General features: G+C 46.5%; 8 protein-coding genes and 1 non-coding gene across 9 annotated transcripts; 4 read left to right on the top strand and 5 right to left on the bottom strand.

Moving 5' to 3' along the window:
- Nucleotides 1-3,882: 3,882 nt before the first annotated feature.
- Nucleotides 3,883-4,727, bottom strand: GGI43DRAFT_387022 (uncharacterized protein; the record flags this gene model as incomplete). Its single annotated transcript, XM_083203868.1, has 3 exons — nt 3,883-4,250; nt 4,310-4,399; nt 4,469-4,727. 3 exons carry the CDS (start codon nt 4,725-4,727, stop codon nt 3,883-3,885), a joined length of 717 nt encoding a protein of 238 aa, XP_083057312.1.
- A 1,190-nt stretch (nt 4,728-5,917) lies between these two features.
- GGI43DRAFT_414213 (SDR family oxidoreductase) lies at nt 5,918-7,017 on the top strand. Its single transcript, XM_083207015.1, has one exon. The coding sequence runs from the start codon at nt 5,998-6,000 to the stop codon at nt 6,958-6,960; it is 963 nt and encodes a 320-aa protein (XP_083057311.1). The 5' UTR covers nt 5,918-5,997; the 3' UTR covers nt 6,961-7,017.
- A 1,519-nt stretch (nt 7,018-8,536) lies between these two features.
- Nucleotides 8,537-14,329, top strand: GGI43DRAFT_430220 (type I polyketide synthase; the record flags this gene model as incomplete). Its single annotated transcript, XM_083209224.1, has 4 exons — nt 8,537-9,193; nt 9,339-10,451; nt 10,521-12,953; nt 13,028-14,329. The coding sequence occupies 4 exons, from the start codon at nt 8,537-8,539 to the stop codon at nt 14,327-14,329; spliced, it is 5,505 nt and encodes a 1,834-aa protein (XP_083057310.1).
- A 526-nt stretch (nt 14,330-14,855) lies between these two features.
- Nucleotides 14,856-16,823, bottom strand: GGI43DRAFT_430217 (uncharacterized protein; the record flags this gene model as incomplete). The annotated part of the gene is made up of 4 exons (XM_083209223.1): nt 16,463-16,823; nt 16,076-16,408; nt 15,118-16,036; nt 14,856-15,065 (listed from the first exon to the last, which is right to left on the bottom strand). The coding sequence occupies exons 1-4, from the start codon at nt 16,645-16,647 to the stop codon at nt 14,856-14,858; spliced, it is 1,647 nt and encodes a 548-aa protein (XP_083057309.1). The 5' UTR covers nt 16,648-16,823.
- Nucleotides 16,824-17,142: 319 nt separating this feature from the next.
- Nucleotides 17,143-19,301, bottom strand: GGI43DRAFT_425098 (serine/threonine-protein kinase; the record flags this gene model as incomplete). The annotated part of the gene is made up of 3 exons (XM_083208464.1): nt 17,143-18,348; nt 18,413-18,458; nt 18,502-19,301. 3 exons carry the CDS (start codon nt 19,299-19,301, stop codon nt 17,143-17,145), a joined length of 2,052 nt encoding a protein of 683 aa, XP_083057308.1.
- Nucleotides 19,302-20,382: 1,081 nt separating this feature from the next.
- Nucleotides 20,383-22,085, bottom strand: GGI43DRAFT_197112 (alcohol dehydrogenase ADH2). Its single transcript, XM_083200027.1, has 3 exons — nt 21,462-22,085; nt 21,055-21,412; nt 20,383-20,997 (listed from the first exon to the last, which is right to left on the bottom strand). Exons 1-3 carry the CDS (start codon nt 21,970-21,972, stop codon nt 20,817-20,819), a joined length of 1,050 nt encoding a protein of 349 aa, XP_083057307.1. The 5' UTR covers nt 21,973-22,085; the 3' UTR covers nt 20,383-20,816.
- Nucleotides 22,086-22,430: 345 nt separating this feature from the next.
- On the bottom strand, nt 22,431-23,784 carry GGI43DRAFT_414208 (NmrA/HSCARG family protein). Its single transcript, XM_083207014.1, has one exon. The coding sequence runs from the start codon at nt 23,501-23,503 to the stop codon at nt 22,580-22,582; it is 924 nt and encodes a 307-aa protein (XP_083057306.1). The 5' UTR covers nt 23,504-23,784; the 3' UTR covers nt 22,431-22,579.
- A 9-nt stretch (nt 23,785-23,793) lies between these two features.
- GGI43DRAFT_197102 (Zn(II)2Cys6 transcription factor domain-containing protein) lies at nt 23,794-25,519 on the top strand. Its single transcript, XM_083200026.1, has 2 exons — nt 23,794-24,592; nt 24,654-25,519. The coding sequence occupies exons 1-2, from the start codon at nt 24,007-24,009 to the stop codon at nt 25,340-25,342; spliced, it is 1,275 nt and encodes a 424-aa protein (XP_083057305.1). The 5' UTR covers nt 23,794-24,006; the 3' UTR covers nt 25,343-25,519.
- Nucleotides 25,520-26,389: 870 nt separating this feature from the next.
- Nucleotides 26,390-26,491, top strand: GGI43DRAFT_t186. The gene has a single exon. It is a non-coding gene; the product is annotated as a tRNA-Lys (tRNA).
- The last annotated feature ends 267 nt before the right edge of the window (nt 26,492-26,758 follow it).

Here is a 26,758-nt window from a genome sequence, read left to right as displayed (position 1 = left end):
GTGCTTTTTTGGCTAACTCTCGCCCAAAAACCCCCCAACCCTCCTCGGCACCCAAAATACCAAAAATATCGTAAAAACGGGGTTTTTGTAAACCTTTTTTTTTAACCCCCCCCCCCCCCCCCCCCCCAAAAAAAAAAGTAGAAATCGAATTTGACTCTCTTTAATTATTAGCATGAGTCTATCCAAGATATGTCTACTAAACCGTAATACATGATATCTCGATGAATTTCTCAATCTAGTAATTATAAAACTCCGACGACTTTAAAAATTGTTATTGAGTGTGGCATACCACAACTCCACTGGATTTAGTTAGGCCGCAGAGTAGGAGCAAAGATAAAAAGCATTATTCTATAAGACGTATAGTGATTTTTTTTCCTGGTCAGTCAATATCTCGAACTTTCGCCTAATCCGTTGCAAATACAAGTGCACAGGTCACAGCTGAGGATCAGTTATCCAGCCTGATTCTCAGCCGAATTTTTAGCCACGTGCTAGCTTCACATCAGATTGAAAAAGGAAAAGTTAAACAATTAAAGCAAATATAATCGGAATTTACACCTAAATAGTCCGCCAATATCTCAGAAAGTATAGCCTAGCGTAATAATAGTAATCTGAGCCACTACACGTCCTGTAAGCTGAATCTCTTCGGTGTGTAGGTGGAGCATTGCCGCTCTCAGCCTGCAAGCTTATCCCGAATAGTAGTATTCGGTAACTCGAACGATAAGACCTGTGGTCTTTATTATTCGAAAATAGAATTATGCATGTCTCGGCTACTTGAATATGGCTGGTTGCACAGAATACGAGCAATTAGACCAATACGAGTCACACCCAACTTCAGTAAAGAGGGATGTGGATGAGGCAGTAGTGCCAGTAGCTATCTTGGGGTCTGCATTTGGGGGCCAAGCCGATTGTTTTTGTTTCCTAAAAAAGACAGCACTGCGAAGACAAAGAAAGAATAATATTATATATATTAGCTAAGGTGTATCATTAGGCGCCAGACTTGATCAATTTAATGCCCAGGCGAATGTTCTCATCCAGCAAGAGTATTGAAACCTTACAAATCACAAATCTCTAAAATAAACACTATATTTTATCTTCTTCTTCTCCAAGTATATTCTACCCTCTTATATAAGCAAAAATGCTCACCTTTTAACCAAACTGTACATTTCCTCTAGCGCCGTCCAGTGGATTTGTGAACCACCCAAATATCAGATCCACTATGGAAATCGTCTGGAGCTGTATTGCAATAGTTCTTCTTTCGACCTGGTCTATCCTTCACCTCAACATCCCACCTGACTTTCAAAATCCGAGGATGGCACAATTCATTTTCTTGAAATTATATTTGACTACTCGAAAAGCTCTTTGGATGATTGTCATGTTTGTTGCCCCTGAGGCTCTTACCTCTCTATATGCTCAAAAGATGTTTACGGCTCGGTATAACTGTATAAAATTGGCAAAGAAAGCGGAAGAACACGGTGTACCGTGGAGCCTCACGCGTTGTCAGGGAATATATGGGTACTAGACTCCAGACAGCTCCTCATCGCAGCTAACAAAGGAATTATCCATCTTCCCGATATCACTGAGAAGGAGATTAAAGATAAAAGCAAATCTGACGCATTGGTGAAGTTCCTTGCTATATTACAAATTTTGTGGCTTATTATCCAGCTTGGGGCTCGAAAATATTATGGGCTAGCTTCCGCGCCCCTCGAAGTCAGCACTGCAGCTCTGTCAGTCTCTTCAATCATTTTATATGTGATTGAATGGAATAAACGCAAAGATGTCAGCGTGCCTATATACATCGAGGGAGATGAGACAAAGGTTGACAAGGATAGTTTGGGTGCTATCTTGAACGCAGCTCCTTACCCATACTTGCGATTTCCCATCATACCAACAAAGGTTTACCAGATCCCTAGCTGTGCGTTCCACACAGTTTATGAACTTGATAAGGTTGGTCAAATCGATGAAATCAATAATCTAGGTATTTGGGCTCGAACGTGTCTTGTTTCGATTATTTCCACTCTTTCCTTTGGAGGTACTCATTTCCTCGCATGGAATTTTCGCTTTCCGAGTGTTATTGAGAAATGGCTCTGGAGGTTCTGTGCAGTAGCAGCCACATTTCTGCCCTTGTCATATCTTGCCACACATCTCCCCTTTGCAATAAGTGGATATTATCACTCACGAGCAAAAATTCGTATGATTAGGGCAACCCAAGGTATCATTGCTTTCCTTTATGTACTTGTACGATTATTCCTCATTACGGAAAGCCTCAGATCTCTTTATTTTCTTCGGCCCGCTGCCTTTGAATCTACGTGGAGTGTCAATTTTCCACACTGGGGATAGGTGCGTTGTTAGTATAGGGCTTATCTATATAATGATAATTGTTGGTATTTAAGTGTGTTAGTTATATTTTTGTTTGCTATAATTATAAATGCTTATGTGCAAATTATGGTATATTTTGTTTCCTTCAGCTAGCGGTACTATTTGAGTAGCGTGAGCGCATCAATTCTTAGCGACGCAATACATTGCTACGGTGGACCGGATTGCTATAACATGCGTCTTCATCAAGATTATCAAGCAAAATTACTGGCAGGTATCTGGTCCAGCGGCCAAAATTCTCGTCCTCTAGGATGAAATACTTCACCCTGACCGCAAAACTGTGTGCTTGTGATGAGTAAATCTTACAATAGAGACCAACAGCACCTAATTTACTAAAATCATGTACGCATAATAGTCATGTAGGTACATGTAGTACCGATCGCGTTATTTGAACATGGTACACGTATGGCGACAGAAGGTCATGATGAGTCCTATTTTACTCCATTTCATCTATACCTATTTAATGGAAATCTTTCAAGAGTCTGTACTAGCTACATTTGCTCTTAAAATAACGAACACAAAAGTAACAAAACGAACAAAGGGATAAGCTCAGCAGAATGAAAGTAAGACTTCCGATTTGTTCATTTGTCTTATCGCGAGTTTCTCCAGCGTAATTCATCGCCGTAAAATGAACTATTGATAAAAAGATTGTTACACAAAGGCCTAGATCGCCACAGTTTGAACCCCCGCTGATCTTGCAGAAGACATAGACCAAGCTCGGGGCAATGATAGAAATGTAGATTGGGCTAAAAATATATTTAGTTTCAAACCCCTTTAAGTTTTAGAAGGTACAAGAGCGGTTACCTATTTCTATCCTGGCCAAATGCATAAAATGCACCTATGAGCACATTTCTTGCTCGTGCTGCTGGGGCCGTTGGCTCATTGTTAGCACTGGCCGCGGGTGCATCGTACGAGGATTTGCGTTTCGAAATGGATGCATCTACAGGCGAGCCTGCTTGTCAATTTTGGTTCATCTGGAATGCTTCTTGAAGATTTTTATCGCAAACTGAAGAACTAGATCCTCTGGTGATGGTAATACAGCAGCAGCCCAGATTTGTTTGTTGAGGGTTGAAAACTATTCAGGCCGCCGTGGCTATGTGCGCTATTGCACAAGCGAGAGCAAAGTGTGAAAATGCAATATTGCTTTACTGTAGTAGCGCTTGGCGCGGAACGGCAGTTGTCGGAGGCAGCCAATGAATGTGCACAGACGCAAGCTTGCAACATCTGAGTGCCTAATATAGCGGACGTGTAAGCATGGTTGTACCATCATCACCACATAGCAGTAGGCATTTCATCTTCTCTGTAATTGGGCGATTTCAAGGCAAAGCAGCACTCTCTTAGCGATTTTTTAATGAGAAAACGATTGATTTCCGGTGTTATAGCATTAGTTCTCGCAATGGCTATTTCTCTGCTTTATTCTCTCTTTCTTTTTGATCATGCTCCTTTGAGCTAACCCTACAGCACGGCAAGCCATTGAGTTGTCAGACAGAAAGAAGAAAATCAAGCTTCCTAGAACTTCTTGGTCCATTTCAAGTCTTTAAAGTCTGCAGGACTGGCAACACGCACACGTGAGCCGCGGATCTCAGGGTTGGAAAGGATAGTCTCATAGACAGAAGCAAACTCAGTGCTGCTTGAGACGCCATGCGCTGTAGCATCCTCATCAACTTCAACTCGAAACATCAAATACACCTCATTCACTCGCACATTGGTTTTCTCATTCTCACGGGAAGCTGCTGTGGTCATGGAGAATAAAGGGCCTTGTGTCATAGCTGGTAGCCCAAAAATGGCTAGTTCGCCTTGCGCGCCGGTGCAGATAGTCCATGTGCTGTCTGGGTGGTTTTGGTCATATAAATACTCGATTGTGTCTCGATAGGCAACTATAGTTTTAATGATGTTAGAAGATGGATGCTAAATCATGTTTACTGAGGGACCATACAAAAGTTGGCCTCAAAGCCCGTGCTCATGTTTTTACGAAGTCTCTCCGTGGTAATGTCTTTGAGAGCAACATCAATGTATTCACCGCCCACTAAATAACGAATTTTTTATTAGTTAAACTCAAAGTCAACCTTTCATTTAGCAAGTGGCAATGACTAACCACAGGTATACACGTGCTGAAAGGCCGGTAGCTTGCCGGCTTTAACCTGGTCAACAACACTCTTAACTCCCTGGTCGGATGTAACATCTGCCTCGACAACTGTAATGCCCTCAGATGACCCCACATGTTTATAAAGCTTATCGGCCGAAGCTTGGCTACGAACTATAGCTAGAACCTGGCGTCCGGAGCGCAGAGCACCCTTAACAGCAGACACGCCAATGTTACCAGTGGCTCCGATTACTAGCACACGTTCGGTCATGGTGGATAAGATATGAAAGATTTGGGGATTGGAATTTTGATTCAGAGATGAAGGAGTTGATAGGCAATGGTAAGTAGTTGTGGCAGCCTTATTCAGCTGAAGGCATAGCCCAAACTAATTAAATACTGTGTATATCCTCTTCCATTGTCATGAGTTCTATATAATCGACCAGTATGATCGATAATAAAGTCCGTGCGAAACGCGAATTGATACAACCGAGATAGGCGTGTCGGTATTGCGTCGAGTCCGAGCCCCGCGCCGATTACAAACATCGGCGGATTCCTCTCCGTGGAGACCAAATCAACAAACTAGGCTGCCGTAGGAAGTGGATGCCCCGGACAATTGAGTCAGGCGATAATGGTGCGGCTTGATAACTCTATCCAGTCATATCTAGGTATTCTGTAAATGAATAGATGTCCACTATTGCAGAGGTTGTATTTCTCGCTTGGTAGCCTCTTGACAAGTCATTTCGATATGTGTGTGCACCTAGATAGTTTACATGTAGAGTAAAACTGGGGGCCAACAAGAGAGCATGGTTCTTGATCCTTCCCTTCAACTAGCTTCATTTAGGCTTAGGCTACATGGATTTATAATGAACTGAAACCTATGCTGCATTATTACTAATTCTAGAAACAGGGGCAGCATCAATGTTCAGTTCATAATGTTATCTAATAGTTCGAAAAGTCGGAAGACCGAGCAAAGGCGATCCTGAGATTGTCAACGGATTGCTCAGAATCCTAGCGAGCCCATGCGCGACAGTAAGTAAGAAGAGGAGGGGGCTCCAGAGTAGCTAGAATAGATCCAAGGAGTATCTATGACAAAGTCGACTTGTGAATGATCTATAGCAGGTATTGTTGCTCTAGAACAATTGATAAAAGCCTAGAGAAAGAATTGTTAAATATTATATTAGCGGAACTTATACATTTCGGGGCTGTAAATTTATGCCGTGATTTGTAGCTACCTGAACAAAAATAATACTCATAGACATCCCCTTAACATACCTTGCATGTCGGTTTCGGCTCTTGGAAATCAAAACGTCCGATAGCTGTCGTAACAAACCAAATATCCTATTAGCTCTCAGCGAGAATGGTCTCCAGAAACGTTAGCGTTGTTTTCCAGATTGTTAATGCCTCTTTGGGTATATATATGTGATTGTATATCATGTATAATAGTCAAAATAATAACTTCTCTGAAAGACTACTTTTTAAAAATATCTCATTCCATTCAATCTGGGAATACAAAAAATAAAAGCAACAGACTCTTCACAACCATGTCCAATCCCAGTGTGATCATCTTCGGCCCTACTGGCAGCATTGGCTCGACAGCTGCTCGAGTAGCCCAAGAGCAAGGAGCCAAGGTCTTCCTTGCCATGCGAGACGTTGGCAAATCCATCCCCGGACTCAGCCCAGATCAAGAGCGGGAAGGTGGATTTGAAAGAATCCAGGCCGACCTCTCGGATACAGAGAGCATCAAGGCTGCCGTAACCAAGTCGGGAGCCAAGCATGCATTTATCTACCTGCTGTTTGGGGTTCCAGAAGGCATGCGATCAACTATCGAGGCCCTGAAATCTGCTGGCATTGAGTTCGTTGTCTTCCTGAGCAGCTCAAGTGTTACAGTCCACAGCGCCAGCGAAGATAGCCTCAAGAGTGTGCCGCCATCCGATTTCATCGCCTTTTCTCACGCGCAGGTGGAGAATAATCTCTATAACATATTCGGAAAGGGTGGCTACGTGGCAGTGCGACCTTCCTATTTCTCGTCCAATACATTACAGTGGCGCTCTATGGTCCGCGCTGGTGAAATAAAGCTGGTGGGACCAGACGTGACTTTTGACTATATCGTACCATCAGACATCAGCCGCGTGTGTGCGGGATTCCTCGTCCGTGGTGCAAAGAAGCCTGACGGCTCGCCTAGCCCGTCGTCTGTAACGCTCTGCGGGCCGAAAGTCATGTCTCAGAGAGATGCCGTGGCTGCTATCGGTAAAGCTATTGGCAAGGAGCTCTCAGTGAAGGGTGTGAGTCCAGAAGAGGGCGTTGAGGTGTTCAAGGCCAATGGGATTGCGGAAAACATCGCGAGGGACCTTGTACGGATGTTTAGTTCCAGAGTGGAAAGCAAGAGTGAACTCTACGAGCAGAGCCTCTATGTGGAAGCAGCAGCTAACATTGAGAAGTATAGCGGGCAGTCATCTACAGAGCTTACACAATGGGCCAGCGAGGTTAAAGAGCAATTTCTATAAGAAAATATAGAAATAATGATGGAATAGACCAACAATAACAAACACATATTAAAATAACCTGAGATTCTCCCAAAGAGTATTCCACTTTTTTCTTATCTTTTACCAGCTTCTTTATTTTTAACCTCGTAGACTGCATAAGAAATCTTCTACTGTTGCTCTATTTGTTCTATGTCAATAGACTCACGCCCATTCACTTTACTACCGCAACTAAACCTATGCACCTCGAAATATTTCGCTATAGGTGGATGAAACGTCTATTGTAAAATCGCATCTACGCTGCCACTTCTGACGCTGTGCTTATAAATCTCGCCAAGGCTTGGCCATAGAGCCTAGCGGTGTCTGTCGGAGAATTTAACCTTATATTAAGGTGGTAAGCAAAGCGAATCAAGTAGTCAAGAGAGACTCGATTGGGCCAGCCATCACCACATCTAACCCCACTTCAGAATAGTAATCATCAAAGACACGATATTGAGTGCCACGTAAAGGCGATAACCGCCGATAGCCGTTTCATACAGATCCTATTGTATATTGTAAATACCGCTCGGTGCAGATATTACTGAAAGGAATATATGAAGCCTGCGTATGTAAAATGGTCGTATACCATCCTATTGCCCAGGCGCGGGTTTATGTAACTAGCTTGCTTAGTGGACGATAATAAAAAAAATGGAAATATTATTCCGCATCCAGCACTTCGGCCGTGATTTAACGACGTAGTCAGCACACGTATGAAAATATGCAACCCCCGGATAATACTTGAAGCAGTAGAAGCAGTAGAAGCAGTAGAAGCAGTAGAAGCAGTAGAGGCAGAAAATATCAAAATAGCTGCAATCTCGTCACATTAGCCACAGTTGGGGTGCTGAATAACGAAACTGGGATGCTGAATAATAATTCACTAAAAAAATGTACATATAGAATCACAACCTACAATGGTAATTGGGAATGATAAGAACGACTGTGCCATCACTCTTTTCCGCGATGGTACAAAGTCTTATTGATCCTGATACAAGAGAGGGGAAAAGAAGAAATACTCTTTCTTATGTCGTGGTAAAAGAAACTAAATGGAATTATTCTCTCTGAATCAAAGCCAGGAACAAGCCAATGGGAATCTGCTGCTAAGATACCGAAGCAATATTGTTTCTACTAGTCGATTCTGGTTTCGTAGGTCTGTATCAGTACGACAAGCTCATTATCGTACGGATAGTGCTCGAAGTAGAATCTCTATGAGCTTTGGAGAGCTCATCGCAATATAAATAGAGCGGCTGAAAATTTAGTACTGCTTCAAATAAATTAGTTGCGCAGTGTACGGGGCTGTGATACCCCAATTTGTAACATCGGAAGTCTTGTATAACAGTCATTATCGTTGATGTGCTAGATAAGTACGATGTTGAAGAAAGAGTCGGAAGAATGAGACGTACTGATTGTTGCCAAATGATCTCGTAGGGGATATTGTGCTATTTAATCATTATTGTCGCTCGCTCTTTTTCGATAATGAATCATCTGATGTTCTGTATCGATAATTACAATCTCTGAGCCCATTGCGATTATCTTTATCTCTTAAGGTGAAGCAGTATCAGATATGTCAGCTATTACCCCTTCATCGGATTCAACTTCAGTCTCACTGATTCAATCAAGAGAGCTGAAGCTTGGCTTCTTCAGCAACGAATTTCCCCATGACGATAGGAAGACACTATTGAGATGTCTACTTGCTCATAGTAAGGATAAACAATATCCTACTCTCGCGCGCTTCATCCATGAGGCTACCTTGGCAATTCGTGGAGAGATTCACCAGCTCCCTACGCCATTGAGGGAATTGATTCCGCACTTTGATTGCATATTTGACCTGGCCGACAATGCAAAACTTATTAGTGCACCATTCGCTAGCTCCATCGATGAGGTTCTTCTCTGCGCTGTGCAGTTGGCTATTTTTATCGGATACTACGAGGATTGCAGAGAGAACTATGACTTCCACAGTGTAGATGCTTGTCTGGCTGGGCTTGGAGCCGGACTCTTAGCCACAGCAGCAGTGTCCTTGGCGCCGACGCTTGGCGATATCCCTATTATTGGGGCCGAGGTAGTTCGTGTAGCCTTTCGACTGGTTGTTCTCGTCAATGAAGTATCGCAGAATTTACAGCCGAGACCCATTGATGGGACTGGAGATAGTTGGGCATACATAGTACCGGAAGTCGTAGCTGAAGATGCTCAGAAGGAGCTTGATGCTATCCATACAGCCGAGGTATGCCGTGAACTTTCCAAGTATATTCTATTCATCCCCCCTAGAAATAACTGGATCGATATTGTTTTCTTGATCAATACACTTTAAACGACAACCATCCCAGACAAAAACTATAGTACAAACAGCATCTAACATGAAATATTAGCACACGCCAGAAGCCGGCAAAATCTTTATCAGTGCAATAAGCCGTACGTCAGTAATCATCAGTGGACCACCGGCACGGCTCAAACATCTCTTCTGTGTGTCTAGTTTTTTCCGTAATCGTGACTGGTCGGCGATGTCAGTATACAACGGCCTCGGTCACGCACCTCACATATACACCTCAGCGCATGCCGACAATATCGTGAAGACTTCATCAATGGAGTTGCTGGACGCGCGCTACTCGCCCCGCGTTCCCATCTTCGCCATCTCAACAGGGCAACCGTTCTCAGCCAGTAGCGCCAGTGGGCTTTTTCAGAACATAGTCGAGGAGCTTCTCATAAAGCCCATTCAGTTTGACAAGGTAATCGAGGGCATCCTGCAGAAAGCTAAAGACTTGGAGGCAACAGGTTGCCAGGTTCTCATCTTTCGCACATCGTTTCCTGTGCGAGATCTGCTCAAGACGGTTCAGGAACAAGAACAGCAAGGCTTAAGCATATTACGTGCTTCGGTACAAGACCTGATACCGTGGGTGATTGGGACCGAAAAGCCGCGAAAGAGTCGGGACTCGGCGCAGTCCAAGATTGCCATTGTGGGAATGGCATGCCGTATGCCTGGAGGGGCAACCGATACCAACAAGTTCTGGGAAATCTTGGAAGCTGGGCTAGATGTCCACCGCAAGATTCCGGCAGATCGTTTTGACGTTGATACTCACTGTGATCCCTCAGGCAAACGTATGAATACAAGTATCACTCCGTACGGATGCTTCATCGATGAACCGGGCCTCTTTGATGCGCCGTTCTTCAACATGTCACCTCGTGAGGCCCTGCAAACTGATTCGATGCAACGGTTGGTTATTACAACGGCCTATGAGGCTCTTGAGCGCTCCGGTTATGTTGCAAACCGCACCAGATCCACAAAGCTTGAGCGCATAGGCTCCTTCTACGCGCAGGCCAGCGATGATTATCATGAAGTCAACTCGGGTCAAGAAATTGGCACCTATTTCGTAACAGGAGGATGTCGGGCCTTTGGCCCAGGACGAATCAACTACTTCTTCAAGTTTGCTGGTCCCAGCTACAGCATTGATACTGCCTGTTCGTCTGGCCTGGCAACTATACACGTATGCTGAGTCGTTCTCCATTTCGTTTTCTACCTTGAACTGCTACTAACACTTTTTCTCCATTACTAGCTAGCGTGTAACTCACTATGGAATGGTGAGACTGACATGGCAGTGGCTGGTGGCACGAACGTGCTTACCAACTCAGATGGCTTTGCTGGACTGAGTAGCGGACATTTCTTATCCAAAACTCCCAATGCGTGCAAGACGTGGGACAGCGAGGCTGATGGATATTGCCGCGCGGATGGCGTAGTTTCATTGGTGTTAAAGAGGCTCGAAGATGCTGAGGCTGACAACGATAACATCCTCGGCGTGATTCTCGCCGCAGGAACCAATCATTCGGCTGAGGCGGTCTCCATCACGCATCCCCATGCTGGCCACCAGGCTGATCTCACTCGATCTTTGCTGCGCAAAGCTGCCGTTGATCCGCTGGATATTGGCTATATCGAAATGCATGGCACTGGAACACAGGCTGGCGATGCGCAAGAGATCCAGTCTGTATGTAATGTGTTTGCACCCCTAAAGACACGCCGCCGCTCCTCTAAGCAGACACTATATATCGGTGCGGTCAAGTCCAATTTCGGTCACGGTGAAGCGGCGGCGGGCACAACAGCATTGCTCAAAGTGTTGCTGATGTTCGAGAAGGGGGCTATCCCGAAGCATGTCGGCATAAAGGGCGTTATCAACCCAGGGTTTCCCAGTGGTGAGGAACTGCAACGCAGAAATCTCCACATTCCCTTCGAAAAAGTGGCGTGGCAGCGCAATCCTGAGCGTAAACGTATCGCCGTCGTCAACAACTTCGGCGCCTCTGGTGGCAACAGTAGCCTCATTATCGAGGAGCCACCGTTGCGAGAGAATGTCAAGAGAAGGGATCCCCGTTCAGCCCACCTTATTGTAATCTCGGCCAAGAGCAAAGTCTCGCTTAGGGGTAATCTGGAACGTTTGCTCAAATATTTAGAGGTGCATCCAGATATTTCGGTGGCTGATTTGGCTTATACTACGACCGCGCGACGCCAGCATCACAATCACCGCGTAGCCATTACTGTCTCCGTATCTTCATCACAAGAGGACATGATATCTGCGTTGAAAAAGAAGCTTGCCTCATACATAGAGTCGGCGGATACGCATAAGCCCATCCCATCAACAGGCCCGCCGCCGGTAGTGTTTGCCTTTACAGGCCAAGGAGCTTCCCACCGGTCGATGGACCTTGGGCTGTTTCGTGAATCGCCCTTCTTCCGCGAGCAGATGCTCCATCTTGACTCACTAGTGAAAGGCCAGGGCTTCCCATCCATCATTCCTGTCATTGACGGCAGCCATCCACAGGACCATGCGCATTCTCCCGTCATGACGCATCTCGCTCTTGTGTGCATGGAGATTGCGCTCGCCAAGTACTGGAACTCGCTTGGAGTATATCCAAACTTAGTTATCGGCCATAGCCTGGGCGAGTATGCTGCGCTACATATTGCTGGCGTTCTCTCAGCCGCCGACGCCATCTTTCTGGTCGGTAGCCGCGCCATTCTCCTGGAGCAGAGCTGTACGAGCGGTACCCATAAAATGCTGGCCGTACGAGCATCTCTTAATACGATAAATGAGAAAGCTAAGCTCAAAGATTTACCTTTTGAAGTCTCATGTATCAACGGACCCAGTGATACAGTCCTTAGCGGACCAAGAGCTGATATGGACGCCTTGGCTGCAGCTCTGCAGAAATCTGATGAAGGTGGTCCTGGGCTCAAGTGCTCTCTCCTTGGTATGAATTATGCCTTTCACTCATCCCAGACAGACCCAATCTTGGATGAATATGAGGATTTGGCCAACACGGGCGTGCTCTACCATGCGCCCGCCATTCCCATCGTATCGCCGCTACTAGGTCGCAGTATCATCGATGATAAGACTGTTAACGCAAATTATCTACGCCGTGCAACTCGTGAGACTGTCAATTTCGTCGCCGGCGTTAAAGCTGCTCACCACGCTAGATTCATTGATGAGTCCATGGCGTGGATCGAGATTGGTCCACACCCTATATGCCTTGGCCTAGCTCGCAACATCTTGGTCGACGCATTCTCTCTACCGGTAGCAGTACCGTCCATGAGAAGGGATGAAGATGATTGGAAGACACTGAGCCACTCCTTGGGCCTCCTATACGGCGCTGGCGTGCCACTACGCTTTCATGAGTTCCATCATCCATTCGAGCATTCTTTGCGTCTTCTAGACCTGCCAACCTATGCATGGAACTATAAGAACTACTGGATCCAGTATAATGGCGACTGGGCCCTTACGAAGGGCAACACTTTCTACGACGAGGAGAAGGCGCAGCAGCAACAGCAGAAGATAAGCTTGCTGGTGCCCCCAAGACCCAGACTTCACACATCGCTGGTCCATCAAGTTGTAGATGAGGTGTTTGACGGCTCTACTGGTCGTGTTATTGTGCAGTCTGACTTAATGCAGGCTGACTTCCTGGCTGCTGCACGGGGTCATCAGATGAATGGGGCAGGTGTAGTCACTTCGGTAAGTGTGCACTCATGAACTACCTAGTTTCAAAAAGAAAGATGTTAACTAATATTGCCTTCCACCACATGCAGTCAATCCACGCAGATATTGCCATTACCCTTGGCAAATACCTCTATGAGAATCTGCGGCCAGAGGCAAAAGCGGGAGTTGCTCCCGTCGACATAGAGGTGTACAATATGTTTGTCCGTGAGGGAATAGTAGTCCAGAAGAATACCAAAGTGCCGCAGATGATCCAAGTATCTATCTCTACTGTCAATATCGACTCGGGGGTAGCTAGCCTCGAATGGCATAATCTCACTTCTGACGCTTCCGCATTCGCCGACGAGGAACCTATTGTGACCGCCCAGATCCGCTACGGGTCTTCGGCTGACAATCTTGTCAGCTGGATACCTATGAAGCATCTGGTTCAGGGTCGCATCGACGCGCTGCAGCAACTCGCTGAGAATGGCGTGGCGAGCCGGTTGTCGCATAGTCTGGCATACCTCCTCTTCTCCAACAACTTGGTTCATTACGCAGATGAGTACCAGGGAATGCAGTCGGTAGTGATGCACGAGCTTGAGGCATTTGCCGACGTGACGCTCAAATCCAAGTCCAGCGGTGTTTGGACTATTCCACCATTCTTCATCGATAGCGTTGCCCACTTGGCGGGTTTTGTGATGAACGTATCCGATGTTATGGACACTCGCGCCAACTTCTGTGTTACTCCTGGCTGTGGCTCTATGCGTATTGCTCGCCCACTGGTTGCTGGAGCCAAGTACCGATCGTATGTCAAGATGATTCCCACTACCGAAGACCCCACCGTCTATCTCGGTGATGTCTATATCTTGCAGGATGGTGAGATCATTGGCCTTGTTCATGCCATCAAGTTCCGCTGCTACCCCCGAGTGTTACTTAACAGATTCTTCTCGGCGCCAGATGTTAAGAACGACAGCACTGCCGTCGTTGCTACTCATGCCAAAGCTGCTTCCCCTAGTACTGTACTAAAACCTGTCGTTGCTACCAAAGTCGTAGTGGCAGAAATTATAATGGAGGATGAGAAGCAATCACTGGAGGGATCAATACAGACGTATACTCAAAATTCTGTCCCTATCCCTGTCCCCATCTCCACGGTTGCCCCAGTCGAAACGGCGCCACTTGCGGCGGATAGCATAGCTTCCAAAGCTATGGCGCTTTTAGCTGACGAATCAGGGCTTGACCCAGCTGATCTGACTGATGAAGCCAATTTTATGCATTTGGGAGTTGATAGCTTAATGAGCCTCGTCATTGCTGAGAAGTTTCGGGAAGAGCTTGGGGTTATAGTTAATGGCAGCTTATTCTTGGAGTACCAGACTGTTGGAGACTTGCGTGCTTGGCTGATGGAATACTACAGTTAAATCGAAGAGAACATGAAATTGCCAAAACATAAACAAGTTTCTTTGTAACATATGAAGGTTCGAACTTGACTGCGAAAAAAGCAATATTTGTGTTAAGCAAAAAATAAAACTTGGCTGCTGTCTACTCATAAATAATGTCCAAAATGCCTTGAAGTAGGTCTCTTTATAGCTGCGCCAGCATCATTTTTAATACTATGTACATGTATTCTGTCACGTTGGTTCATATTTCAATCTGCTCGTTTAAAAAAACTGCTCATCTCATTACGCACAAAAACACACCGTTCTAGTTTTTTTTATACTCCTTAAGGCGCAAATTATTTAAAAACAACAATGCAAAAACGTCCAAATACAATCCCCAGCTTTGCATCCACGATGAATGCTTATGGCAATACCTAAGCGCACATCTCTCGTTAGCCTCATAATCCGAGAATCATTCTCTTAATACCATCAAGCTTCTCATAAATTTGCATATCCAGCATTTTGAAGACCAGATTTAGATTTGTCCTGATACACGCGGTAGCCTTTATCACTCCTTTGCTTGCTTCTTATTTGCCTCTACCGATTTAGAGGCGGTAGGGGCCACTTTCCCATTTGACCTCGGTCGCAAAGTTCTTCGCCGATCATTGCAAGTCTCTTGAGAATCAACCGTGGCTGCCGAGCTGACTTGTGCCGAAATAGCTGCCGCACTCTCTAGATCTACATCTCCCTCTTTCATGCAGAATTGTGTCGATGGTTTCTTGCTTCCGGCAAAGCTATGACTCGTTAGATGGCTTGTTGCTTGTCTTCACCTCTGTCTTTGGGACAGCTTCCTCCGCTAGGATGTTGAGCTTTACGCTTTGAGCTATCGACGAGCCCTCACTCTTGCGGTTTTCCATCTTCTCTTTATCAATTCGCCCGCATTCTTCAATTGGCGTGACCATGTTGCCATCACTTGTGGGCTTTCGTTCGCTGTCTTTTGTCCCTAACAAGCTGGCATTTTCGCCTGCCGAATTTTGCTCCGCCTCAATTTTGGTTATTTCAGACAAAATCCACTCAACTCTATATTGTCGATAGATCACTCTTGCTTTTTCTGCCTGATATCTCTGCTCACGCTCGCTGGCAGTTCTGGTCTTATCTAGAATTGATTGTGGGATGTATCGTCCTTGGTCTGGGAGTCCCCAACCAGCCTGCATTTCTGGCTGTTTTTCTTCTCTTGCTGTCTGTACTTGCGCCTCTTTGTCGTTTTCAGTCGCTGCCATAGTTCCCTCAAGTTCATAGACTTGCTTATTAAGAGACTTCGTACTTGTAGTAGAAGACGCCACCGCTTCGGCCTTCACAGATTCATCCCGTTCAGCCAGAGATTGCGGGCACATGCTCTCCATAGATCTGGTAAGCCGGCGAAGGTGGCGGCATTCGAATCCGAGATATTCAACAAATGTTGTCCACTGGTCCTGCTGCTCCAAGTCTAGATGCAACTGAAAAGGCCAGGTAAATCCATAATCCATAAGCAGATCCTTCATAGCGTTATTATACCCAAGAAAAGCAGCTTTCTCTTCGTCATCAGTATCATATTGCCGTGGTTTCCGTTGGCCATATTTACGCTCCCATGAATTGCGTTCTTGCTGTTCGTATTCGGGTGAATTTATGAGCTTGCTAGTTCCACCCATTATCTGTTCATGGCGCCGTTCCCGATCGAGATATTCAGGAAATTCAAAGTTGCGTCCCCTGCTCCATAGCTGCGCCACGCGAAATTCTTGCCAGCGTTACATCTGCGTATGGAATACTTCCCAGTCGGTAGGGCCCGCTGAGTCTGGGTAGGGCCTCCACGGTCGTAACAAGTCGTGATATTTGTCCACATTTGCTGAGATTTGCGGAAGAAGATCAATATGAAACAGTGGCCGGCCGCCCTCTTCCAGAAGGGCTTGGTAGCATCTAGCTTGGTATTCTAGCGGCGTAGCCTCCTCATCAAACTCATCCTCAGATGACGCCGTGGGACTCATAAGCCGTGTTGACGAGCCTCTTTCTGATGGTACTTGGGCCAATCGTGCAGCGAGGTCATCGGGATCTATCGAATGCGTTATGACTTTCCGTATAGCCGCTCTAAAGGAGTTATGTTTAGTCGTAATTGATTAACATCCCAGATGGTTGACTCACTGAAGTTTTTCATTTAGCAGGTCCCTCTTTTCCTGGGACACATCTTCCCAATCTGGAATATTGTCGACAAGTAAGGTGTCATGTTTCTTGTCGAAATTCTCCTTTACAAATTCAGCGAGCACCTCTGGAGAGACAATGAGGGCTTCGTCGACTGGAAGCAGTCTCACTATGTTTCGGGGCTCCATTTCTCACACGTGGATGAAATGCCTCCCTTGTGGCGCTGTTGGTATTAAGTATGCAGGTCGGTGGTGTTTTATCTTGGGTAGATCAGGTGTGTTTCAAAGAAACAGATACGTACAACGACGCGAGCCACAAAGGAGTCACAAACACAAAGACAGCCACCCCTGCACGTGAGGAGCAAGACTGGCACAGGCCAAGTATCACATCCCCTGCCACACCCAATTTTAGTACACGATTAATATTGCTATTTATTAGTACTACATAGGTCTAGCCCCGATCCAAGTCAGATAACCTTTGCCAACCCTAAATACAGTCTCCACAGCCACACACCAGTAACACACGCCTTCTACACGTTTAATCAATCGTCTCTCACGCACGCTTGGTTCGCTTGATTATCCTTTTCAAAGCCTTCGGTGATGGCGGGCTCCTAAAACTTCACATCAGCTTCAGTGCTACTTGGGTATGCGGACCGCAGAGGTCCTCTGCTTTGGATGATGTACTTACATGGCAGCGCTTGACCTCTTGAGCGACATTGATGCCTGAGTTTCATTGCATGTCAGGGTCTTTGTCTGCTCTATCGTTGTTTCGGTATCATCTCCAAGCTTCGACCATTCCATATTTTCAGAAAGCGATTCCCCCACGGGCGCTGCATGTCCCGATACAGATTCGATCAATCCTGCCTCCACTCCCTCTTGCGGCTTGGTGTGATGAGCTGGAACAATTGTCGAAGCCGTCTCGAAATCTTCATCATAGCTCCCATTTATAACCTCTCCAAAAGTAGATTCATAGAAGAGGCTGTCTTCAAGATTGCGAAATTTGGAGAGAATCTGTCCGACATGAACCATTGCTGCTTTTGCCCGAGGAGGCTGTATGTTGCTGGAGCTGGCTTGTCGTCCAGGATTGCTGACGAGGTATCTGCATAGCGATGAATCTCCAATACCAGAGTCAACGTTTTGTATTCCGATAGTCTGATCGCCGAGCCTTTTGATGTTTCCTAGAATGATTGTGGCCTCTCCATCTTCTGGTCTAATTGAGCAACAGCCATCATCGACGTCACGTCTTCGTTCTTGCGCTTGAGCAATTAAGGGTAATGCTCCTTTGTAACAATCTGCAGCAGTCTTTCTATCACTTGGCCGTAATCGGAGCATCGAGTCTAGAAGGAATGATAACATTTCATCATTCTCAGCCCTACTCTTCATCTCTGCCCACTCACAGATGGTTTCACACCAGTCCACTCCCATGCTATTTTTTCTGCCGTGTTTGGGCAGTCCATATAATAGCTCCACGAGTACAACGCCCAGCGACCAGACATCAACAAGGGCCGTATAAGCCTCCCTTTGGCTTCGATGGGTAGCATTTGCGATATATATCTCAGGGGCTATGTAGACGTATGTTCCGCACATAGTCATGAGAGTGTCTCCTTCATGGGCAAGGCCAAAGTCTGCGAGCTTGATAAAAATATCATTGTTGCGGCGATGTGAAATAAGAATGTTATTCGGTTTGATGTCTCGATGCACAATTTGCGGATCGCTCGCGTGTAGATAAGTGAGGCCATCTAACGCCTGGATAAGAATCTGCCCGCATTCAAGGCGAGAAAAGTCGTTGTTGTCTTTCAAGCGGTCACTAAGAGTACCATGAGGCATATATTCAAGATGCAGCCATGGCTTTGGCGGTGAGGAGAAGCCAATCAATGAAACGATATGTTTCTAGAGAAAGGTCAGCACAGTTTGTCCAATCCAATACTGAGAAATTATATTCATTTAGACTGACATGTTTGATTTGAAGCATAATTAGGGCTTCTCTCTCCCACGCATCTCTGTCGATTGATGCCCATTTTTTTCGGTTTCTTTAAAGCATACTGTTCTCCTGTACTGACGATCCAGACACGATAGACGGATGCAAAAGATCCCTCGCCAACTTTTCTCTGAAGAGTTACCGGTTTAGTAGGCTTTATAGCCGGTGTGTGAATGCCGGATGGAAGCGCTGTTCTGACGTGGCTTGAGAGACCGACATTGCCAAGCCTAAAGATTTGTTCGACATCCGCAGATCCAGCACGGTACCGGTCGACTTTGTCTCTATAAAGCTTAGACTGAATATTGTGATGCGGTATGACGAGCCGAAATTGAAGAAGGGTTGACACTTTGACAATAACGGAACTGATTCCCTTGAGAAAATCACTACCACCAACAATCCAGCTGAAGTCGGACCACGGGCCTCGTTCTGCCCGCCCATACACGACCGTGGTCCCGCTCGTAGACCCTAAATCTCGGACGATGAGATGATAGCTGTCATCAAACGTGAGGGCAAAGTGATAGAGTCCGATACTTCTAGCGGAACTAACACGGAGCTCAGCATCCTCTCCATATCCGCACCTCAGGCCACTGCGAGTCTTGGGAATATGATTAAACGTCAGCTTGATACAGGCTTCATGCTCGAGATTTTCTTGGTTCTCCTCGTCCAACGTTTCTTCATCGTGCACGTTGACAATATCGGAAATTTTGAAACACGGTGCTTCCTTATCTTGGAGGCGACAGTGTCTCGGGGGAGTGTATCCTGGGTGTTCTATATTCTGACTTATAGCTCTTCTTGCTCTGGATTGTCCCATAGTTCCAAGAGCCGGGTATATATAGGCTATAATATTGCCATCGTTGTCGTCCATGGCGATGAGAGAAGATAGGTCTTTCAAGATTGGCGTGTAGAATGAGTATCCTTTGGGGGAGTTGCGTCTGGGAGAAAAGAAGCGCTACCGTTATGGCTAGTGACCGTTTCTAGGTATTTGGGGTTTACAAGCCTGGCTGTAACGCTTTCTAGGAGTAATATAAGCAAATTATAAACTATGAAGAGAAGAAATAAATAAATAGGAGACGTGCTTAGGGCTATATGTCGTACTGAATGCTGCTCCAGGCGGGAGGGCATACAAACGAGTATGGAAAGCCCCACAGCGATGCGCGAATGTGCGAACAATAGTGAATGCAGAAGCCATAAGGATGATAAAAGAGTTCTTCAAAATGTATTCTCTTTGTTTGCAAGGCCACTACTGGCAGATTGATAAGCCAGAGAAGCCATTTCAGTACTGCAGCTATGAACAGTATTGAAACAAAATGGCCAGGGTGACAGTTACGTTATATCTATAAGTGCAGAATACCGTCGGTTCGAATATACCACAGATCAAAAGAGTGACAAAGTGATATGCATTAAATGGAATGTTTATCAATTTATAAATATGAATAAGCAAAATGTGCCTATATCTACCTATGATGTAAATATACACAAGCCGGGTTTACAGAGGTGGACGATAACTTATTAAAAGTTCTGGCTTTTTTAAGTCTTTATTGAACAACTAGCATAAAAAGAACTCAGAACTCAATCACAGTTATTTTCCGAAGAGTAGTTCTCTGCAGCCGCCAGCAATTGTGAAAGTAATGAGATCCTGAGCTAATTGGCATTATAGCTGATGCTATTAACAGTTTTACGGCATTAATCATTCATAATACTGCATTTTCAAGAGGTTGTACAACTTAAAACGGCTTTCTTCGTTTGACGTATACCTAACAGTGAATCACGGGCGGTCGTTTGACCTGGCGAAGGCATTGGGTAGTGTGTCAAGCGGACAGCAAATACGAGCCTAAGGTTTGTATACTTATCAGCAAGTAATTCTACTGTGATCCGCACTTGTGGGCCTACTGAAAACTGTACGGATACACCCACTGGCAAAAGTTTGAGTGAATGGAAACATCCAAAAGCCCTTTCACCATTCGGGCTCCACTGTTCCGCCACGGCCGCGGGACGGCCCCAAGCGCAAACAAAGGGAACAAAGAAGTGGATGGGTATACAGTGTCACCTTATTCTTTTTTCTTTTGAGGTAATTTCGGAGCGGGAGCACAACCTTCGTGAATGCTGATATGGGGTGGCGCTGTACCGCCTCAATTGCTCGGTAATTCTACCAATATCACTTCATTCAAACCCATACTCCCGCTTCCGATCGTTAGATGACCCCTGACTTCCGAAGACTTTGCTAGCTATGTCGCCATTCATGCTATGCAGTCTCACGCGCGGCGTTATTCATTAAGCTGAGTCTCATTGCAGCTCAAAGTGAGTCTGCCCCGTCATTTGTCCCCATCTTCCACCGCTTCAGTAAGTAACAAATAAATTTCCGCAAGGAATGCATGCCTTTTTACGCTCCAAGTTTAATGACAACTTTTCCAAGTTGTTTACCCTGCCAGACGAATTCTATAGCCTCTTCTGACTTGTCAAATTCCCATACTGAGTCAATAATATCCTCAAAGGTCATCTTTGCAGCTGAAATGGCAGCCATGAGATCTTCCTGGTCGTCCCTTGAGCCAGCGTTTATTCCCCTAGTATCGAAATTAGATCACTCTAGAATCAATGCCGGCTTGAGAGATGTTACTAACCTTATGTTCAGTCTGCGATCGATGATGGTGGAGATAAATTCCTTGAGGTGTTCAGGCTTTGGACCCCCAAGGTAGCCCACCTGACTAACAATACCACCACGTCGAGTGCATAGCATGCTCTTGACGAGAGAAGCGCTACCGCCATTCTCAACAACAAGATCGACACCAATGCCATCAGTGAGTTTTAGGACCTCCTCATGCCACTCTGGATTCGTCTTATAATTAACAGTCTCAATGTCGGGCTTTCCAAATTGCTCCTTTACCGTGTTGAGCTTCTCGTCACTTGAAGAGGTTAGGATAATCCTTAGGCCTGATGCTCGGGCGAGCTTCAAGGCAAACGTCGCAACCCCGCCGGTACCTGGCAAAATTATCAGCCAACGAACAACACAAATTACGGGAATAGCCACCTTGAATTAGGACAGTTTGTCCCATGGTAGCACCCTTGAGTGCAGACCAGGCGGTTGTTCCAGCGCAAGGAATGATGCTCGCCTGGACCCAGTCTAAGTGTGCGGGAAGTTTCGTAACTAGGGTTTCATCAAAAACAAGATGCGTTGCGAGCGTTCCATCTTCGTTTGCCGCGAGCCAAGATCGCCCAGTCGAGCGAGCACTAACAAACTTGGAATCTGTGATTGGGGCTACTCTGTCTCCTACAGACACGAGCGATACTCTATCGCCTACTGCGATAACCTCTCCAGCTGCATCATTTCCAGGCACGCCATTGGGAGTGACTGGCCAAGGATTACCACCATTGGCGATGTTGGCATCGCGATAGTTGAGAGAGACCGCATGGACCTTGATCAAAACAGCGGTTGAATGGAGGGGAAGAGGCAAGTCCTCAGTGACAAGCTTCACCTTAGCGCTGCCTGGGGTATAATCATCCGTCCTGCGGAAGGCTTGGCGGGAGGTAACCGGGGCCATTGCGGCTTCAATGTGGATACACTAGATAGATTCTCTGCCTGTGTGATTAACTGAGACAATGTGATGCTCAGCGTTTGAAGACTGGATTCTTGTTTTATATAGCTACATCTATGACGCTTCCGATCATGTCCGAGAGTACAAGTGCGTTTCCATAGTTTTAACGACTTTTTATATAAGTTGTCACTCACAAATGTTAATTATTAATAACTGCTCGTTGATCATTCCGAGTAACCCCACCTCGGATTTTGAAGCCGACTGTTTAGCTAACTCGGATTGTGGGCCCGACCCGAAACCTAGCTTAGCCGGCCGATTTCGTCTTCAGATCGACTCTTTGCGTAGACCGGAGTTGGGGTTCTCTTAATTTACGTTTGTCAGCATCATTTCACGCAAGGCATGATGAAGTATTAATGACACTTGAATTCTTGTAATACGTCACAGCGTGAGACACAGAAAATTAGTTCCTGGTAGAACGTTCAATCTCGATTTTTAGTATTTGGTACCGCAGTATATAGTAATGTTATCTATCTTCTCCACGGAGTAGCGATTGCTATCTAGTATTTAACAAAAAAACAAGAGCCTTAGGTCGCTCGTACAAAAAAGGATGGCTTTAGGCAGCCTGTTGATAAGTCGCCTTAATTTGGTCTTTCTCTCTCTGGAGATATGTATCGAATGAGCTCAAGGGAACCCCCCAGCTCTTGACCTTCTCCATGTCAACGAATTGAACCATGTCGCGCATTGCGAACTGTCCGAGAATAAAAGGGTTGCTCTTCTTCTCCTCAATATCGGCTTCTGACATATACTCAGCCTTCAGTTGTCGTCCAGCAGCGGCTGAGAGCCTTTCGAGAATTTGCTCAGGGTGAAGAAGCTCGTCGGCAAGCTCAATTTCTTGGCTAGTAAACTTGGTGGGGTTAAGAATTGCGGCAGATGCGAAGCGGCCAATGGTGTCCTCGTCGATCATGGGCAGCGTGGTCTCCTTCAGGAGAGCCGTGTTCCATACTCCCGATTGCGGGAGGTCACCATACATCATGACTTTGGGCGGCAGGTAGTTGGCCATGAAGTTGCCCGGCCGTAGGATGGTCCAGTAGTCGAAGCCCGCACCGCGCACTTCCTTCTCAATGCTCTGTTTCGAGAGTAGCACAATAGCTAAGACGCTGTTTGGGTCCCAATGTTGAAGTTTCTCGGGGGCATTGACGGCAAATCCACTAGAGTATAATATATGCTTTACCCCTGCGTCCCGTGCAGCTGCTATGATGGATTTTGCCCAGCGCAGCTCAGCGGTCCAGTCATTGAAGTCAGGGCTGAAGTTGAGAAAGGCGGCGGTGCAGCCAGCCAAGGCTTGTTTGAGGGCAGATGAGTCATCAAAATTTCCAGGGAAGAGCTCGACGCCTAAGGCCTTGATGGATTGGGCTTGGGGTGAAGACGGGTCACGGGCGAGGGCGTTGACCGTGACGTTCTGAGAGAGAAGGCTGCGAGCAACGGCGCCGCCTTGTGTGCCGGTGGCACCGCAGACAAAGACCTTTGGTTGAACCATTCTTATTTCGTCGTGGAAGTGAGTTAAGATGTATTGATGTAAGTGAGTTAAGACGTATTGTTTTTGCTTTGCTTCAGTCACTGGGAGGTCGTTGCGATGGACTCAACTCATATCGGGCTGCTAGACGGAGAAACGTCTACTGATATATATAGCCATTGCAAAGGGTATTATCCCAATGGATATCATGCTATACAATACGTATCTGCCGCGAATCTCACACAGATCATGAGTCGTCGTCCATAAAGGAGTTACTAATTGGCTGGCGGAGCTCCGCCCGTTACGGAAGCCGGCGACAGATTCATAGTAGCCGGCGGAATTCCGCCGGACCCACTTTGCATCGCCGGCCAGGCAGCCAAGCTCACAACTTTAATCTTGCCCCTTACACTCACTACCCGTTGCTCATTGCATCGTTCTCATCTAGACTCATCAAACAACTCGCGGCGGGATTCCGGCGAAGTGGTTAGCCCATAGATATGAAATATTCTCCAGAGCCTTAAGCAACTATGTCCTTTACGGCTCGTGAACGCAACAACCCACCGCCCCGCAAGAAGAGCTGCGCGGCATGCATCAAGGCCAAGCGCCGATGCGACTTTGCGGTGCCGGCGTGTTTGCGGTGCTCGCAGCGACGCATTCAGTGCGAGTATCCGTCACGTATGCCGCGGGCTAAGACAAAAGCCTCTAGTCATTTTTCGTGTGAGCCGGCGCCGTTGCAGGACGTGGTTGTTTCTGATGGTGCCTTGGGCGATGACTGCACAGGGGGCGCCAAAACAATTGCCTGCCAATCTAGACCTATTACGACCGTAAACTTGGAAGAATCCAGCCAGCACAGCATGCATCCATTTCTCAACGACCTTTCAACCCTTCACTACAGTGCTGAAAGTCAGGGTTTCGACGTTGTGCATCAGCCGTCCATGCTGACGGCGCCAACCGTCAAAGACCTTCATGAACGACTGACCGAGGTTGTCGCGAGAAGATTACAGTTCTCTTTAGATCAAATCCAGAAAGCCCCCAAGAACATGGTGCTAGAGACACAGACACCGTGGTCGCACCCGCTCCTCTATGCTGACAGCATGCCCCGTTCGATGCAAGGTACGAGAGCCTCTCCTTCTACTTTTATCTGGTCCAATATAGCTAACAAGATGAGGAACAGACGCTCTTGCTTCGTGTGCACTCTATTTGTCAAAGAATCGAGCAAATGCACCAGTCATTCTCCGCTGCATCGAGTCCCGAGTGCAGGATTTGCTGTGCGAGCCCTTACCAACAACGCCAATTGACAGCCTCGCTCACACCCAAGCTCTGCTCCTCTACCAAATTATCCGCCTCTTTGATGGGGACATCAGCGCCCGAGCATCAGGCGAGCGCATCATTCCAATCCTCGAGACCTCTGCAATCGGACTCCTTGCTCACGTCGTCTTCGACACCGAGGCAAATTGTTCAGACCATTTCTCCGAGTGCTGTCTGGCGACGCTCTCGGATCTCTGGAAAGAGTGGATCTTCCAAGAGTCGGCGCGGCGGACGCTCCTATTTACCTTTTTCTTCCTGCAGGCGTATCGCGTGCTCACAGGCAGCCAGGACCTATACCAGTGCGATGGACGCCTGGGCTTGTGCCACTCCTGGATGGTGTCGGAGCATCTGTGGCAGGCGGAGACAGCGCTCGAGTTCAGAGATGCTTGGCGGCAGAAGAATCACTTCCTCATCATCGACGGGCAATTCGCCGTGGTACTTAGTGAAGCAAAGGCCGACGACGTTGATGTGTTCGGAAAGATGTTGCTATCCGCGGCAGTGGGAATTCCAGAGTTGGAGGCTTGGTTTGCTAGCCGTGGCGGTTCGCTAAAATAACAAAGTGAAGACATAGCTTGCGTTCGGTGCTTGCCCTACGCTACGAAAGAATGAACCTCCTTTATGCCTCAAGAACGCGGGCTCGCCTGTCTATATATGACGGTCTATATCGTCGGTATCTCGGGCAGTATCGGTAAAGCAGCAACAATTGCCGTCTTGCGCTTATGATGCCGCGCTCTTACTTTTTTTCGAAGCAAGGCATCTGCAGTCAAACTGTATCATCATGTAGGCTCAATCGAAAACACACCATAGTCGAAGCCGATGTGATATCAGAAAGCGGGCCTCGCCATCTGGCCACAATAGTCAGAGCCAGGAAGCTCTCGCACACCGACCGCTTTCATTCATTTATATGGCTAATAAGGCGAAGGCGATATTGAAGGACGAGCAACGACACTTCCAGTCCTTGCGCAACAATTTCTCGGGGAAGTACGCCTTTGGTGGCAATATAAAAATAAATGCTCTGCCCTGCGAACCGGACTCGGGTGTAGGTGGAATTTAACCTACAATGCACTTCACCAAGCACAGCTATTTCCCAGGTCTAATAGTTAGAACAGCGGTGCAAAATACGAAACTAACCATGCAACACGATCTATTCAAGCTTGAGAGGAGAAGCTCAGCTACGTCTACGATAAATTTTGGGAAATTGAGAGTGGCTCTGGGCTGAGGCTGGATAAAGCAACAAAGGATAGATTGGCCATAGATGTATATATAGGTCAAATAGATAGAATATAGCATGGAAAGAAAACCTTAGTGGGTTCACTTGCAAAAATACATGTATTTCGGAGCTGCTAAAAGCTGTAGTAACAACCTTGCGGCTTTGTCTCTTCGTAGCCCACTCTTCTTGACGCTTGCCCAGTCAAGAGATGATTGTGAAAATTTTCAGCTGGAGGTTGTATTAGTGCTGAACCTCTGACGGCCATTTCTGAATCCCAATGGTGTTGGATCACAACCATATTGACTGTGGCAAAGATCTATAATCCACATAGGATCCTCGGAATTCCAACAAGCAACAACCGCTTGGAGCTCAGCCAGCTTGCTTAAGTAAGCGCCCGGTTAGCTCAATCGGTAGAGCGTGAGACTCTTAAATCACACGTTCTGAATTGGCGATGCGATATCTCAAGGTTGCGGGTTCGACCCCCGCATTGGGCTTTTCCTATACAAGCATCTGGCTGGGATATCACGGCGGTTATTTTTTTGCCTTTTTTGCCTTTCCAATTTTCAAGTTCAAAAAGCCCAGCATTTATTTATCAGGAAGCGATGTCAGAACTACCCAGGATAATTACTAAACTCCTCGTGATCCTAATAGCAGACAGAAACTTCACGCTTTGGAATCTAGCTAATATATACACGAGACAAACAGTCGGAATCAATTAGACGCATATTTTTCATCCAAATGCGAACTGCTGATTCTGATAA

This window comes from Trichoderma evansii (genome assembly GCF_050947405.1).
Source record: "Trichoderma evansii strain SZMC 28006 chromosome Unknown GGI43scaffold_22, whole genome shotgun sequence".
In the NCBI taxonomy this organism is placed as follows: domain Eukaryota; kingdom Fungi; phylum Ascomycota; class Sordariomycetes; order Hypocreales; family Hypocreaceae; genus Trichoderma; species Trichoderma evansii.
The sequence above is the reverse complement of the archived record's forward strand: the minus strand, read 5'-3'. Positions and strand labels throughout refer to the sequence as shown.

Excerpts from the sequence above, each read along its gene's own strand:
- GGI43DRAFT_414208 (XM_083207014.1), bottom strand. The coding sequence starts at position 23,503 with ATGGTTCAACCAAAGGTCTTTGTCTGCGGTGCCACCGGCACACAAGGC.
- GGI43DRAFT_197102 (XM_083200026.1), top strand. The coding sequence starts at position 24,007 with ATGTCCTTTACGGCTCGTGAACGCAACAACCCACCGCCCCGCAAGAAG. Across the intron at positions 24,593-24,653 it reads CATGCCCCGTTCGATGCAAG|ACGCTCTTGCTTCGTGTGCA; the intron begins GTACGAGAGCCT and ends GATGAGGAACAG.
- GGI43DRAFT_197112 (XM_083200027.1), bottom strand. The coding sequence starts at position 21,972 with ATGGCCCCGGTTACCTCCCGCCAAGCCTTCCGCAGGACGGATGATTAT. Across the intron at positions 21,413-21,461 it reads ACAAACTGTCCTAATTCAAG|GTACCGGCGGGGTTGCGACG; the intron begins GTGGCTATTCCC and ends TAATTTTGCCAG. Across the intron at positions 20,998-21,054 it reads GATCGCAGACTGAACATAAG|GGGAATAAACGCTGGCTCAA; the intron begins GTTAGTAACATC and ends TTTCGATACTAG.
- GGI43DRAFT_414213 (XM_083207015.1), top strand. The coding sequence starts at position 5,998 with ATGTCCAATCCCAGTGTGATCATCTTCGGCCCTACTGGCAGCATTGGC.